A 16,307-nucleotide genomic window follows, 5' to 3' on the forward strand; every position below is an offset into this window, starting at 1 on the left:
CCACCTTAGGTTCGTAATCTGAGCAAGTGGAAGCATCCCATCAGAATTCAGTGTGCTCAACCCATTTAAGGCCCTTATACACCTCAATCAGATCACCTTGCAGGTCTCTAGTCTTCAGCTGCTGCAATTTGCAGAATTTAAGCTTCTCTTGGTAAGAGAATTCCTTCATTCCCCTCATCAATCTTGGTGCCCTTCTCTGTACACGCTCAAGAAAATCTACATCCTTCCTAAAATGAGGCCTCCAGACCTGTATACTCTGACCTGACCTGAACATTGCCTTATACAAAGTGGTAATGGCCTCTTTTTTCCTGCTAGCAAAATTCCTGTATATCACTGACAAAACCCCATGACCTGCTCTTGCACCTGTCTGCATTGCTCAGAAAACTTCATATCTGACCACAATTACTGCCAGGTCTTTTTCATTTTCTACCACCCTAAGTGTAGTACCACATAGTTGGTACATTCCTCTGAGGTTACTTCTACCCAGTGCTTTTTTTGTGATGGCATGCATTGGTACAGCATACCAGCACCTTTATTAACAGTGACGTGTGACATTTGGATGCAGTACACTTTGAAATTTGTAATAGTCCGTAAATTTTTTTCACATGTTTATCTTCTATTCAAATAAGCTTAAAATTATTTAACTAAATTTACATTTTTCACTGTCTATTGTTAAGATATTTTCTATATAAAACTGTATAACCATTTTTATAATTCTAAATTACTCAGTCGGACCTCTGTTTAATTATTTTGAATTCCCCTCGGATGTTACATTTAAAATAGTTTCCGTTGAGCGAGAAAATTTTCATATAGCGAACGGATTAGGAGAGGATGAACTTGGTATGCCCTGTTCGCATTTCTGGCCTTCAGGCAATTAGTGCTGCTGTGCGAATTAAGAGAGCTGAAGGGATTACCATTCTACAACTTAGTGGTACCTGGTAAAAACTATCTGACCACCCGTCCCACATACGGAGAAGTCGTGCTGGTCTGCCGTGAGCAGATCAGGGGGCATTCCGAAATGGGCTCTGGTCCACATTCTACTGCAGTGGTGTCCAAACATTTCCCATACAGGGGCCATATTCAAAAAAATTCAAAGTTAGATTTCTTTAGTACGTTACATTTTCCATATCTTGCTTGTAAAAGTAAAATTGAAAATATTCGAAAATTTTATTAAGTACAATACACAATTACATTTATTAATCAAAACATTTAATGAGAATTTTTTGATAATTAACAAAATTTAAAATGCTGTTTTAGTTCACTTTCCAGGCAGGCTGTAGGTTGGACACCTTTGTGAATCAACTCTAAGTGCCCCGTTCGAGAATTAGGAGGGAGTGATTTTCTTTTACCCCAACAAATAATCATCTGTCGTTTTGCGGAAGTGCATTATCCACATTTTTCCGTAAATTTTCCCTATCTCTGTTTTCGACAGTTTCAAAAAAAAAAAAAAAAATTCAAATTTAACAACTAGTGACAATACTGATGACGAGAGATGGAAAATGAGGACATCGAAGGTATTAAACCTAAGCATGCATTGTTGGCATTTTGGTGAAAATGAAGTTAGAAAATTGTCAATTAGGTTTACAGTTAAATGCAATTCGTGGATTTCGGGGGTACCTAATTGAAAAGATGGTTTCGGAAGAATTGAAGAATTTGATGGATGCTCTGAGTATGATACCAATTTCATCACGTGAATGTGAACGAGGATTTTCACAAATAAATCTGATTGTCAGCCCAACTAAAGCTTCGTTGATGACAAAAACAGTTTCTTCACTACTGTTTCTTAAAATTCTATGCCGACCGCTGACCAGCTTCGATCCAGAAAAATATGTCGATTCGTGGCTGCTCCGAAAATGTTATTAAGAAAGAGACACACAAAGAGGAAAAAAAGAATTTGAAAAGAAATTTGAAGTTAGAAAATTGTCAATTAGGTTTACAGTTAAATGCAATTCGCGGATTTCGGGGGTACCTAATTGAAAAGATGGTTTCGGAAGAATTGAAGAATTTGATGGATGCTCTGAGTATGATACCAATTTCATCACGTGAATGTGAACGAGGATTTTCACAAATAAATCTGATTGTCAGCCCAACTAAAGCTTCGTTGATGACAAAAACAGTTTCTTCACTACTGTTTCTTAAAATTCTATGCCGACCGCTGACCAGCTTCGATCCAGAAAAATATGTCGATTCGTGGCTGCTCCGAAAATGTTATTAAGAAAGAGACACACAAAGAGGAAAAAAAGAAGTCGGCATAGATTGTCGGATGAAAACTTAATAAAAATTTGGAATATTCTACAAAAACTTTTATTATAAAATTATTTTTACTTATTATTTTTAGGGGCCATAGTCCCTAAAAATGATGAAGGACCCTTAAAATGTCACTCTGTTGTCTGCCTGTCCATCCGTCTGTCACAGCTTTGTATCTCTGGAACCACTTAACCTATTGACTAGAAATTTTGCATGGGTTTGCACATCAAGTGGGCCAACATAATGCCATATTGATCATTGATGTTGTAGCCACAGTGTAGCCATATTGATGTTGACAAAAATTTGTCTGAGAAATGGAGGGGGATAAAAATGTTGTCGACAACCTATGGCTACACTGTTGTAAAGAGCTCAACGAGTATGTTTAAAATATAATTTTGAAATATTTTTAAAATTAAAAATGGCAGCGCCAGACAGGAAAATGTGAGTAATTTTCTTGTCTGCCTCTCTATTTCCGTCGCTAATGGAGCTAAAAATTTAAAAATCACATTAGCTATGCGTTATTTGATGCTTATCAAGGGAAAACTATTCTGATTGAAATCTATCATTTATTTTTGTGTTAAAATTAAAAAAACAATTTTTTTTATTGCACTTCGATAGCGCGCTTCTTTCTTTGTATTAAGTAACTCTCCTTTTGGTGACAAAAAGGTTGCTAAATAGTTAGTTAATAATTCTATAAAGGTCGTTTATAAATTTTGAGACAAGAAGCATTTTTAACAATTTTCAAAGTTGGAATTTTCCCAGCAAGGAAGTACTCAGAGAGCCAGTGTTGAGGCGGTGGTGGTGGAGAGGTGCCTGCACAGAAGCGACTGGCTGGTGATGGCCGTGCTTGCACGGCCATCACCAGCCAGTCGCTTCTCTCCCGAGACTTTAATTGCTTCTCCAGGAAGAAGTCGGAGTCGCTTCTCCCACCCTTGGCATTCACAACACTGGAAAGACTCAAATAGACAACGTTTTCGTTATTTCCTAAGTTTTAGGCCAAGCCAGGGCACTGGAAACATTTTTCAGTTACCATAAAGCTCTCTATTTGAGATACTACACTAACGACCATTCGTGTCATCCTGAGTGCCCGGCACTAAGTAGCTGACCAATTTATTTACTTATTTTATTGACATTTTAGTTATGTTTCTATATATACTTGAATTTATACTTAATAAACTGTTAATATACCAAATTTGTTGTTCTTATTCCAAAAACATTACTACGAAAGTAACAATATCAGGAAAAAAAATATTTTTAGAGTACTTTTCATATCCTTTTAATTTTCAATTTTTCCTGATAGCAAAGAATGAGTACTGGCACCTATTTTTTTACAACAAAAGCACTCATATGCAGTACTTTGCATTTGTCAATGTTAAACTTCAGTTGCCACTTCTCAGCCCATCTGCCCAAATTTTCTAGATCCTGTTGAAGTAACACACTGCCATTACTGTCATTAACAACCCTGCCAACCTGTTAGAAGAATGTACAAAATGATTAGCTGCCATTTTGCAAAGATTAATCATTTGTAAAATAAATACACCCCCTTTAACAGATGGCAACCACAAACATTTATTACTTAAGCCATCATACAAATTCTGTTTGTACTGCCTAGATTTTTGGATCTACATTTGTTCTTGACTAGTGTTTTAAAACTTAGAAGATATAATTGCTTGAGTCAAATATTCAAATACATTATTCAGTTTTTTAAATACGATTTTATTGTAAAATTACATGCTTGTAATGCTAATGATAGAAATCAAAAATGTCATTACCGCTAAATACAATTTTATTCTCTTTATATACAAAAAATAGTAAAATCTTTTTTGTTGTAAAAGCAAGTAGCACAAAACAAAACATTTAATGAATTCCATTTTCTGTGCACATATTATTTAAATCCTTTCAACCAAAGTTGGATGTGATATACAGTACAATACTGCACACTTTTAAACAGCCTGTTTCATGCATAAAAGCTATGACTTTTAAACATAAACAAGAAACTTTCTTTTCTGCACATATTCCAATATATGCCCATTCATCCTCCAAACAGCATGTTGCAACAAACATAATATCCAATCCTTTAGTTACAATATACAGTATGTGGGTAGCCTATGTGATATGTATGAAAAAAATAAATAACTGCCAGAATCCTATTGGTATGATTTTAATGAAGTTTGGGAAGGCTCAATAAATTGTTCAAAATGAGTCCAAGATAAAATTTCACGAAAATCCATCCATTGAGATGGAAGTTATTAGTTGCAGATGGACAAAAATAATAATTGTTGGATTTCTATTGGTCTAATTTCAATGAAATTTGGGATGGCTTGACAAATCTTTCTAAAACTGAAATATAATATTTCTTGAAAATCCATCCACTGGGAGTTGAATTATTATGTACACATGGAAAATAAAATTTAAAAAATAATAATAATAACTAGGGATCTTTGCCCCCTGCTCGCTGTGCTTGCTTCTTTTGATAAAATAAAATAAAATGCTTACAGAAGCTTTTGACACTGTGCGTGTCTCTTCTTCAGCTACGAATACATAAATATGTTACATATGGAAATCATGAATGGTACTGCATGGTTATGCTAGATAAACAAAAAGCATGAACGAAATTTATCTAACATGACCATGCTTAAATAGAAGCTTGTTTTACCAATGCATAATAGAAGCTTGTAAAACAAGTTTCTATTATGCATTTTAGTATTTGTTACGTATTACCATGTAACCACATCCCTCTTCTCCCATTAGCTGAATAAATATCACTAGGAGGAAAATTATTTTAAATTATATAATAATTGCTGGATTTCTATTGGTCCAATTTTAACGAATTTTGGAATGACTCAAAGAATCTTTTAAAACTTAAGTGCATTGGTGATACTTTATATTATCATAACTCAAAACCAAGTATAAAATAATTAGTTTATTGTTATCATAAAAATATTACAGCACTTTTACAATATACCAATCACTTGTTACTTGAAGACTGGTGGAGTAGTTAATGATCACCGCCAAGCAGAGCTTCTTCGGAGTAACCTAGATAGACTTCAAGGATGGTCAGAAAAGTGGCAGCAAAGTGCAAGGTCTTACAGCTGGGAAACAGTAACCCCAAAATAACTTATACACTTGAAATAAAGTCAGTAGTAGAAGAAAGGGACTTGGGAGTTATATAAGGCCACACTTGGAATACTGTGTTCAAGTGAGGAGACTGCACCTAAAAAAAGATATCAAGCTTCTTGGAGGGGTCCATAGGAGGGTAAATGACCTGGTGAGATAAGCAAAAGGGCATCCATATGAGGAAAGACTTTGAATATGTGGGTTGCACAGCTTGGAAAGTAGGCACCTTAGAGGAGGTTTGATTGAAGTGTTTAAGGCTCTTAGAGGCAAAAGTAAAATGAATGAGGACAAAATTTTCATGGTTATAAATGATTCTAGAACTAGAGGCCATAAATTCAAGTTATGGGGGAGATGTTTAGACTGAATTGCAGGAAGTTTTTTTTAACCAGCGAGTTATAAATTACTGAAATAAGTGGTGGTAGAGGCTGATGGTTTGGGGAAATTCAAAGGTCAGCTGGATAGTTACCTATGGGAGGAGGGAAATGTAAAGATTGTCTATTTCATTTCTATTATTTTACAATTTTTTCTTTTTTTTGCTTTTTTTTTTTTTGGCTGGTGTAGCATAAGCTTCCTTCACCATATGACTATTACTAATACTGCCATCAAATCTATATAATAATTTGATTATTTCCTCTTTTGTCCAGAACACTCTTTGAAATTTAATAACTCAAACACTAACCACACTTTTGACCTGATTTCTTTTTCAACACGTTTTATTTAGCAGTAAAATTGAGAAAAAAAATTTTTTTTTCCAAAAAATATTCTGACCGAATTTAAAATCCCGAGAACTGATTTAGATCCCATTGAAACTAACTTGCCATTTAATTTGAAGAGAAGTCAATTCTTAACTTTTGTCACTACAATCAACAAATCTCAGAGTCAGACTTGCAACAGAGTAGGAGTTTTTGCTCATGGACAACTTACCAAGTCCAAATAATTTTTTTTGCAATAATTGTAATTTTTTAAAGGACGATATACACCGATGAGCCAAAATATAATGCCAGTGAGTCGTTATGCAAATCGAAGCAACTGCAGGTCAGCTACTGCGTGTGCGCAGGTCAGGACATGGTATAAAAAACACCTGATACTGAGCACCGTTAAACAGTGTTACTCTTGTTCTTCAGATGGGAAAGGCAGCGGACTTAAGCGTTTCACAAAAACCAAATTGTAATGGCCAGATGACTGGGTCAGAGTACATATGAAACGGCACGGCTGGTGGGGTGATCACGGTCAGCCGTGGTTAGTACCTACCGAAAGTGGTCCGAGGAGGGGGAACCCACAAAACGCTGGAAAGGTGTTGGATGACCATGGCTCATCGATGCTCGAGGTGAGTGAAGGCTCTCCCAGATGGTATGTGGCAACAGAAGGGCGACTGTGGCGCAACTTGCCGGTGACGGGAGTAATGTGTCATAACACACAGTACATCAAACCCTGCTGAAAATGGAGCTGCATAGCTGCAGGCTGCTTCAAGTGCCCATACTAACCACGTTTACCTGGGGAAGTGATGCCACCTGGATGCACTGTGGGACAAAAACAAGCCGGTGGCGGCAGTGTCATGCTTTGGGCAATGTTCTGCTGGGATACCCTGGGTCCAGTCATCCATGTGCTGGGTACTATGACGTCTGGTCAGAGCATATATGAAACGGCACGGCTGGTGGGGTGCTCATGGTCAGCCGTGGTTAGTACCTACTGAAAGTGAGGAGGGGGAGCCTACAAAATGCTGGCGAGATGTTGGACAACCACGGCTCATCAATGCTCAAGGTGAATGAAAGCTCTCTCGGATGGTACGTGGCAATAGAAGGGCGAATGTGGCACAACTTGCCGGTAATTGGAATGCCGGTGACGGGAGTAATGTGTCACAACACACAGTACATCAAACCCTGCTGAAAATGGGGTTGCATAGCTACTCCGAGTGCCCATGCTAACCACGTTTACCTGAGGAAGTGATGGCACCTGGACGCACTGTGGGCCAAAAACAAGCCGGTGGCGGTAGTGTCATGCTTTGGGCGATGTTCTGCTGGGATACCCAGTCATCCATGTGCTGGGTACTCTGACATCTACCACCTACCTGAACATCATTGCTGACCAGGTACACCCTTTCATGGCAACGGTCTTCCCCTCTGGTGGTGCCATCTTTCAGCAGGATAATGCGCCATGCCACACAGTCTGGATTGTTCAAGACTGACTTGCGGAACATGAGGAAGACTTCGAGGTATTGCCCTGGCCTCCAAATTCCCCAGACATCAATCCCATCGAGCATTTGTGGTTTGTGTTGGAACAGCAACTCTGACCTAAGGCATCTCAACCATGGACCTTACAGAAGTTAAAGGACCTGCTGGTTATGTGTTGGTACCAGATACCATAAGACACATTTAGAAATCTTGTAGCGTCCATGCCTTGCCAGGTACGAGCTGTTTTGGCTGCACGTGAAGTACCATCATCATATTAGGTAGGTGGTCATAATTTTTTGGGTCATCAGCGTAGTTATACCTTTTAAAAAATTATCAAACTGCATTTTTACCCAAATCTGTCCCACTTACCTCAGCTAGTAGCGAAGAGAGTGGAGGGAAAGGTTTTTGCTTCGATATTAATCTTTATTTCTTCTCTGAAACAGTTTTGCCAAAGTATTCACCATGGATATTTTAATCCTTTTCATAACAGCTGATTCCACAGTTCGGCACTTTGAAAAATCAGTACTAAAGTTTTGTTGCAATCAAGCAATTATGGGGCGGTGGTGATTTACATATGAGTTGCATTTCTGGAAATTCACATAAACAAAGGTTCGTACGAATTAAGACCCAATAGCCTACAGAAATACAGTACAATTCGGATGTTTCTGTGAATGCATAAACAGTCACCAATGTAACAATTTTGCAGCTTATTTTATGCAGATAAATGAAAAATACTAGAATTTTTTTTTACAATTAACATAAACAAGATAAAATTAAGTGAAATTTTTAATGAAAATTTGAATGTACTATATGAGAAAATTATTTTCATGAAAAATTCAACTGAAAGTTATGTGTATAGTACATTAAAAAGAATATAAGTAAGCTGTAAATTAAAAAACAGTTGTAAATAAGAAATAAACATGTGAACATAAAAAATAAAAAAATTAATATGTAAAACATTAAACTTTATCTTAAATACAGAAGAACTCTGCCTCACAAATGAAGCTATGTCAAACAGTGGCTCGAAAAATTTACAGTTCTTTGGAATAACCTGAAGGGGAAACAACTAGCAATCCCTGGGAGCTTGGCTGGGATGAGCAGATGTGCCAGTCAAATTAGATGGTACAATCGGGAGATGCCACTTTCAGTGTTAGAAAGAAGAAATCTAGTATCTTCTGTGTCTTGTGTTGCTGTGTTTATCAGAGTTATTCGTAACCAGCAACTGCACCCATCACTTTTCACTTAGCAAATGAACTTCAGTTCATATTGGCGTCATTCTCCTACATTATGTTCAAAGCTGCACTGACATAGGCTAATATTTTGCACAAAACTTTGATGTTTAGACTATAAATGAACAATTCAAATGACTCTTGCTGGCTTTTGGATGCTTGCTAATCTTCATGTAACCTCTTTCTAAAGTTATACCAGGTCTCTGTTTACAGTTCTTCCGACTCACCAACAAGAGATTTCACATGCAGTGCGCTATTTTAATTTTTACGCATATAGTAAGATTTATTTATTATTATTACTTATATATATTATAAGAGTGAAATATTTCAAATTTTTGGCTAAATAAGACCACATAAATCATAACCACACTGTACTCCAGTTCAAAGAATAATAAACTTTGCCTCCACTGTCAAGATTACAATGGTAAAACATGAGTGCATGAGTAGTGTCTGAAAATAACAGCAATGATAAATACTGTGGCCACATTAAACCTGCAGAACACAAATAACTGAATAAATCTATTATAAATATTAAGTTATGTACAAAAAATTATTATAAATGTGAGTGATATATATTTTAAATATTTTTTGAGTTATGAAATCAGTTTACACGTGAACTGTCTGTGGATGGCTGATAAGAATACTCTCTACATGCACTGGAAGCAGTCTTTAGGCTCTTAAATTTATACCTATCTGGAAAGTCTAAAAATTAAAATTAAGTGCCCACATCGGTATAACTTAGCACAATACTACAGCAGAATCACGTCCCAACAGATTTGCACTTTTCAAATTTTCCCAAGTAAATCAGTTAATGCTAGTAACATGAAGAAAGTGAAAAATTATAAAAAGAACAAATTCAGAAGGGTGCTAGGTTTACACATTTAGTAGCTTATAGCAATCTGAAAATTAACAATACTGCAAGCTGCTGTTGTAAATAATTTAACCAAACTATACACAAAAGGTTCTGCAATTTTAAAGTGTTTTCTTCCATAATTTATGAATTTCAAGTTTATATTTAAAGGTTTAAATGTTTTCTACTACATTTAATATTTAAAGAAATGGTGGTTTAAAATCAAGCAGAAATACTGGTCAGACGAACCAGTTAAAATTATTTACATTATGTTCGTTAATGTGGATTCCCTTTGCACTCTGTTCTTACAGCCCCAATTAAGAATACTTAGCAGTGGATGCCTGTAATAGTTAAAGAATTTCATAATTGGTACTAACCTTATCCTTCAATCCAAAATGAAGATGAGGTAGCATATGAAGGCAAGGAGAAAGCAATTTAATATGTGTTGGTACAATACTCAATTCACCTTTTTTTGTCTTTCCTAAAAAGCAAAAAAAAAAAAAAAACATTTTAATTTCCAATAAGACATGTATAATGATTAGCAGTCTATATACTTTCTAGGTAATTTTATGCTTGTGATTATGCATCCATAAAATAGTAAAATTAAACATTCCTTATATTTTGTTCATTAAAGTTCACTATGTCCTCACTGCAATAGGAAAAATGCAGTGATGTCAAATTTTTTATATATTTTGATGTAAAACTGATATCAGATGGCACACATTTAAATTATTTGACACCAAAGAAAACGAAAATAATTATCATTACAATTATCAATCTTGTTAACATTCATTTGAAGAAACAAATATTCAACAAGATCTCATAATGACCAACAAAGTAACATTTTATTTACCAAAAGTATTAGGATGCTAATTAATAAACATATGATATGTAAATTACTGGCTATGCAAATACTGTAACACAGAGGTATAAATGAAACTGCAGAAAGTGTACATAACCAACAGAGCTGCCTACAAACAAACCTTTCATCACAAATGTGCAACAGGTATTGGTGTTGAGAAAGCAGGTAAAGGAAAAAGGTGCTGGAGAAAACAGGTAAAGTTTTCTCTAGGACAATAAATCACACTATATACCATTTTCACTGAATGGAAGAACCTGAGAATTTGTGCTAACCTGGAAAGAATTTTGAATTAACTGTGCTATCTTGTCTGTATAGCATGGTTGTGATGCTGACAAGCTGATAGCCTAAGCCTGCTTTTCATGAATGGTTCTTTGTAGAAGGTTGTAATATCCTCAATAGTGGAATTTTTTTCAAACATGATCAAATTTTACATCACAGAATATAATGTCCCTTATCGTGAAACTCAAGTAAAAGGGTATATTACTCTGCTTGGCCAGAATAACATAAGAGTGACAAACTGACCCAATCAAAGCCTGAATCCTAACAAAACCACAGTGGAGTCAACATTAAATACATAACTAAAAATTGTATCATTTAAGAATGAAGAAAATACTTCAATCAATATGTCACAATTTGGTAGAAAGTATTTCCTGAAGACTACGTACTGTATTACAAACCAAAGGAGGCCATACAATATATTAAAATCTAACTTTTAAATAATTTTCGTATTTACTCTTATTGTCCCAATACTTGGGACAGTAAGATACAGCATATGTTACTTGCAGTATAGTAAACCTCAATATTCATGGATTTATTCTTGGTTTTGATTTTTTACAGGATGTTCTCATACATTATTAACAGTTTTAATTATTTGCAGGTAGATTTTCTGCAAGCCTATGTTACATTTCCAGCATATACATTTACTTGTTTATGCTAAAAAATGAATAGCAAATGCTTAGAAACCGGTACTCACCTTGTATAAATCTTCAATAAAATTTGAAAATAATTTTACAACCTTTATAGGCAACAGAACAACCATAGACAATCTTTTTTTAAAATTCAATACAATACATGACAGGCTAAACCTTACCCTCGAAATCGCAACGGACAACCAGATTAATTTTCTTAATCTTACTATTTATACAACAGACACAAATTTAAATACCAAGATTTTCAGAAAAAATACGCACACCGGTAAATATCTACATTTCACTTCACATCATCCCCTTAGTACCAAAAAAGCCGTCCTACACAACCAAATCTACAACGCTATCAAATTCACCTCTTCACAAAACCATCTACACAATAAACTTTAATACCTTACTGATAAATTCATAGCCAGGAGCTATCCCCCTCAATTCATCCAACACACAATATCCACCGTTAAACAGTATTAATAACCCCACCAGACACAGTCACAAGACAAATACTCGCATAGTTCTCCCTTACCATAGTGAACTCGCAGCACAATTCCGACGTACATTCAAAGATACTGACATCTCCCTCACCTTCTCCACTTACAATAAACTAGGTTCCCTATTTAATTCTTACAAAGATACACACAAATATCCCATCAATGATCTCAATAACTTAATATATCTCATAAAATGCCAACCGAACTGCAACACCTCGCATCGGCAGCACTACCACCAAATTCGGTTCCTCCACAACTTCCAATACCCGTGCATACTACCACTTCAACAGTTTCAAGACAAGTCAATCCTGCACTGAGTTAACAACCCATGCTCAAACCCACAACCACACCCCCCTTGTTGACTCTGCCATCACTATTATTAAACTTAGATCGAGCTACAGAATTCTTCAATATGAAGCCCTCACCATCGAATGGTACCGACACCATTCTGATCTCAACATTATTAACGCTAAACTTCCCTTCAACCTTTCACCGGCTTGGAACCTCTCGCGGCTAAAGTTCCCACGTGTCAAAAAGAGCATCATGAAAGTTTAGATAACTTTAAATACAACACGCACTCACTTCTCTTCCATTTGCCAACTGATGACAGTTTACTCACGGAAGTCCCTCGTAACAACTATTGGCACCACCGGTCTTCTCTCTCTTTTTTTTTTTTTTTTTTTCATTTACGTTTTTAACCTCTTTATGACAACCAAGGATTGGAGATCTGCATTTCTACTTCCTTGCGCTCATTTTAAAATCTGTTTAAAATATTTTCACCCCATTCCCCGCCTTAGTTCTTTTTAATGCTTCTTCCAACCTAAATTTAACCACCATCTACCAAAAAAATTTTATTGCAGATTTATACAAGGTGAGTACCGGTTTCTAAGCATTTGCTATTCATTTTTTAGTCAGATTTATCACGGTATTATAAGGTTACTATAATTTCACTATTGTTTATGCTGCACCAGTGTAGATAGGAGACTGATCCAACCAATGGATCAAAGTTTAATCCAATGTTTAAATGTTTAATCCAACATTAAAGTTATATTATAGCTGCTGCACATGTGCAAGAATTCTCAATCAAATGGAGAATAATTCTTCTACGTCAATCAGCAACTGCTGAAAAAAGTACAAACACTGCTGACTCTATAACAGTTAAAGAGATTCTAGATTTTGGAATACCATATTTGGAGGTCTGTACTCAAGTAGTTTCAAGAACTGTATGTTAAGAACTGTTCAAGAATTGTATGCTGCATAAGCTTGCTTTCTTGCATCAAATGCCTCTACTAATGCTAATGTTAACCTAACAATTTAAATACTATGAGAATTTCAGTTATCCTTCAGTTTTGAAACTCAAGAAAGAAGGTTAAACATTCTTCTCCTTTTCTTTTTAATTTATTATTATATTTTTAATTTGAGTACATGCACCTCATGTTAAAATGGAAAAAGGCCATTTTTTCTATTGAACAAACACTTTAGCTCATAATAAACATGAAAAAGAGGTCTAAATGTTAACTGTAATGAGTGTCTACTTGATTACGTGGAACAAGGAAACAACGTGGCTATTCTCCCTGACAAGATGTTGCTTCAAAATTTATGTACCTTTCTAAAGAAGGAAAACCAAAGAAAAGAGCAAACTTTGCTGTTTTTCTTTTTCAAAAAATTACATTCATATTAATTTTATGTCAAATCTTGTCATGCTTTGGGGTTTTTTTTTTTTTTTTTTTTTTTTTTTTTTCCACATTTATGAATTTTTCTTTCATTTTGCAGATTATCAGGCATATTTATTTCTCAATTCTCAAGATAACTGGGGGTCCACTGCAACTGTTGCCATTATTGTAAGCATATTTTATTTTTACAGTGCTTAAGTACACTTTTGTAATATGTATAATGTTGATCAGGAAAAATAATTAATGAGAGTAATCACATTTAGTAGGATTATCAATTTCTAAAAGTATCAAGAAAGTTATTTTTTTTAAAATAAAAACAGAAAGCTATAAGTGTAAAATTTACAGTCCAATGTAAAACATCATAAAGTCATCACCCATACTCATAAGAAACCCTATTTCCAATTTCCCTGATGTTGAAGATGCTCAAATAATCTGAATGGAGATAAATAAGAATTTAAGTTTACTGTATTTCTTGTTTTTGTTGCAATGTGAAATTCTCTTGTCAATAATTCAATTTTTTGAACCATTTTTCTTAATCATATCTGGAGGTCATAAAAACTTTTTACACACATATATTAGTATAGGTTTCTAAAAGCTGAGACACTTCCTGGAAGATCCTATAACATCTAGTTATAGAGTTAATATTTAAAAATGGCTCTTGGTTTTTTTTTTTTTTAAGGAGTCCTTATGTGCTGTAATGTAATAACTAGATCGTATGTATAGCTTAGCTTAATTTTCAGCACTCACCTCATAGTAATCCGCTTAGCTAGTGGAGAGTTTTACACATACATAGTGGTTATAGGATTCTAATAACTTACAGGGATTATGGGTTTAAAACTAAGTTGTGGGCTATAAAAATTTTTTTAAGAAAGGAAAGTGCACCTTCCATTCTATGGTTGCCTAATTAAATTAAATTAAATGAAGAAAAAATAGAAGCTAATAGTTGCGCACAAGCGACTTTCGAGATTCCTCGTCTTCAGTTAGCTATAGTGGGGGGGGAAGAGAGCGTGCTTGTGTTATATACGGGTTGGGTTCCCGAAATGCATTTCAGTGCACATGGAAACTTAATGCGTGCTAAATTCCAAATGGGGGAGAAATTGGCGGGAATCTTTTTGTTTAACACGTTGAGTGATGTATGGCACTTAAACCATTCGATGACGAGGGAAACTAATTCAGCAAGTACAGAACTAACACAACACATCCAATCTCAAAATCACAACCCACTCATCGATTCAGCTATCAGAGTAGTTAAATTAAATTCTAGCTACAAAATCCTTGAAAACGAAGCCTTCGTCATCGAATGGTTTAAGCGCCATACATCACTCAGTGTTAAACAAAAAGATTCCCGCCAATTTCTCCCCCATTTGAAATTTAGCACGCATTAAGTTTCCAAGTGCACTGAAATGCATTTCGGGAACCCAACCCGCATATAACACAAGCACGCTCTCCCCCCCCCACTATAGCTAACTGAAGACGAGGAATCTCGAAAGTCGCTCGTGCGCAACTATTAGCTTCTATTTTTTCTTCATTTAATTTAATTTAATTAGGCAACCATAGAATGGAAGGTGCACTTTCCTTTCTTAAAAAATTTTTTATAGCCCACAACTTAGTTTTAAACCACCCATAATCCCTGTAAGTTATTAGAATCCTATAACCACTATGTATGTGGTAAAACTCTCCACCAGCTAAGCGGATTACTATGAGGTGAGTGCTGAAAATTAAGCTAAGCTATACATACGATCTATTTAAAAATGGTTGATCACAAATGGCTCCATCACACAACTGCTGTTTTTGTTCCTGATGTTGTATGCATTCAGATAAACTACTTGAATATTTGCAGCTTGAAAAATAAGTATATAAAGAAATTATAAAATATGTGTGTGTGTGTGTGTGTTAAAATCATTCTGGGTACCAAGATAGGAGTATGTTCCTAGATTTGTTTTAAACCAAAAATTGTTAAGGAAATCCCTTTATATAAATAAGGATGAAGTGGAGGGGGAGATGTGCTCTTTATGCACATAACTGCATCTGCCCTTGTACCGTATCACTGCTACCCTCATTATCTTTTCAATACCATCACACAGGTAAATTTAATAGGTTTTTTTCCCTTTGCATCTTATTTTTTATTTATTCTTTGTATAAAACATATTTGCATCATTTATTTATTTCTGTTATAATAAGAATGATTATTATACATAACACACATCAATTCTTACTGATCATGAAATTTCACCTTGCTTTCTGTAGGAAATATCTGCCTAACCACCTTTGTCATAAAGCTTTGGTCTTAATACACGTGGTTTTGATATTCATGACAATTTTCAGGAATGTATTCCCATCCACACACACATATAATTCCAAGGGTCAGTACAGTAAATCAAATAATCTGAATTCACTTCAAACAAAACTTCAAAATATATATTATATAAAAAAGGGCAAACCAACCTGGATGTCCTATGCAACCAATAATATCACCTCTCCTGATTTTTCCATTAACCATTAAAAAATCCTCTTCTGGAGAATAAAACCTAATTTAAATAGATTTTGACAAATGAATTCATGAATAATTAAATATTCTGCTGTGCAATTTTACGGAAAATAAAAAAATTTAAAGAAGGAGAAGAAGAGGAAAATGAAAATGTTTCTTAAAGCAAACGTTAAACAAATCTGTTCCAAATCTAGGCACCAGGATTAAAGTAAATATGAATATTTTAATAAAATGCTCATAAAATATTATCAGCATT

The 16,307-nt window shown here is 35.0% G+C and overlaps 1 protein-coding gene across 1 annotated transcript in view; it reads right to left on the reverse strand.

Moving 5' to 3' along the window:
* The window catches only part of LOC150082902 (lysine--tRNA ligase-like), an 89,470-nt gene that overhangs the window by 59,918 nt on the left and 13,245 nt on the right, over positions 1 to 16,307 (reverse strand). Inside the window, exons 4-5 of the mRNA XM_090376904.1 lie at positions 16,009 to 16,091; positions 9,992 to 10,095 (exon numbers count right to left, since the gene is read on the reverse strand). Of these exons, the coding sequence (XP_090233030.1) occupies positions 9,992 to 10,095; positions 16,009 to 16,091 (187 nt within the window). The remainder of the gene's footprint in view (positions 1 to 9,991; positions 10,096 to 16,008; positions 16,092 to 16,307) is intronic.

The sequence above is a fragment of the Mastigoproctus giganteus genome, chromosome 7 (assembly GCF_048544385.1).
Source record: "Mastigoproctus giganteus isolate SK-2022 chromosome 7, ASM4854438v1, whole genome shotgun sequence".
Classification (NCBI taxonomy): Eukaryota; Metazoa; Arthropoda; class Arachnida; order Uropygi; family Thelyphonidae; genus Mastigoproctus; species Mastigoproctus giganteus.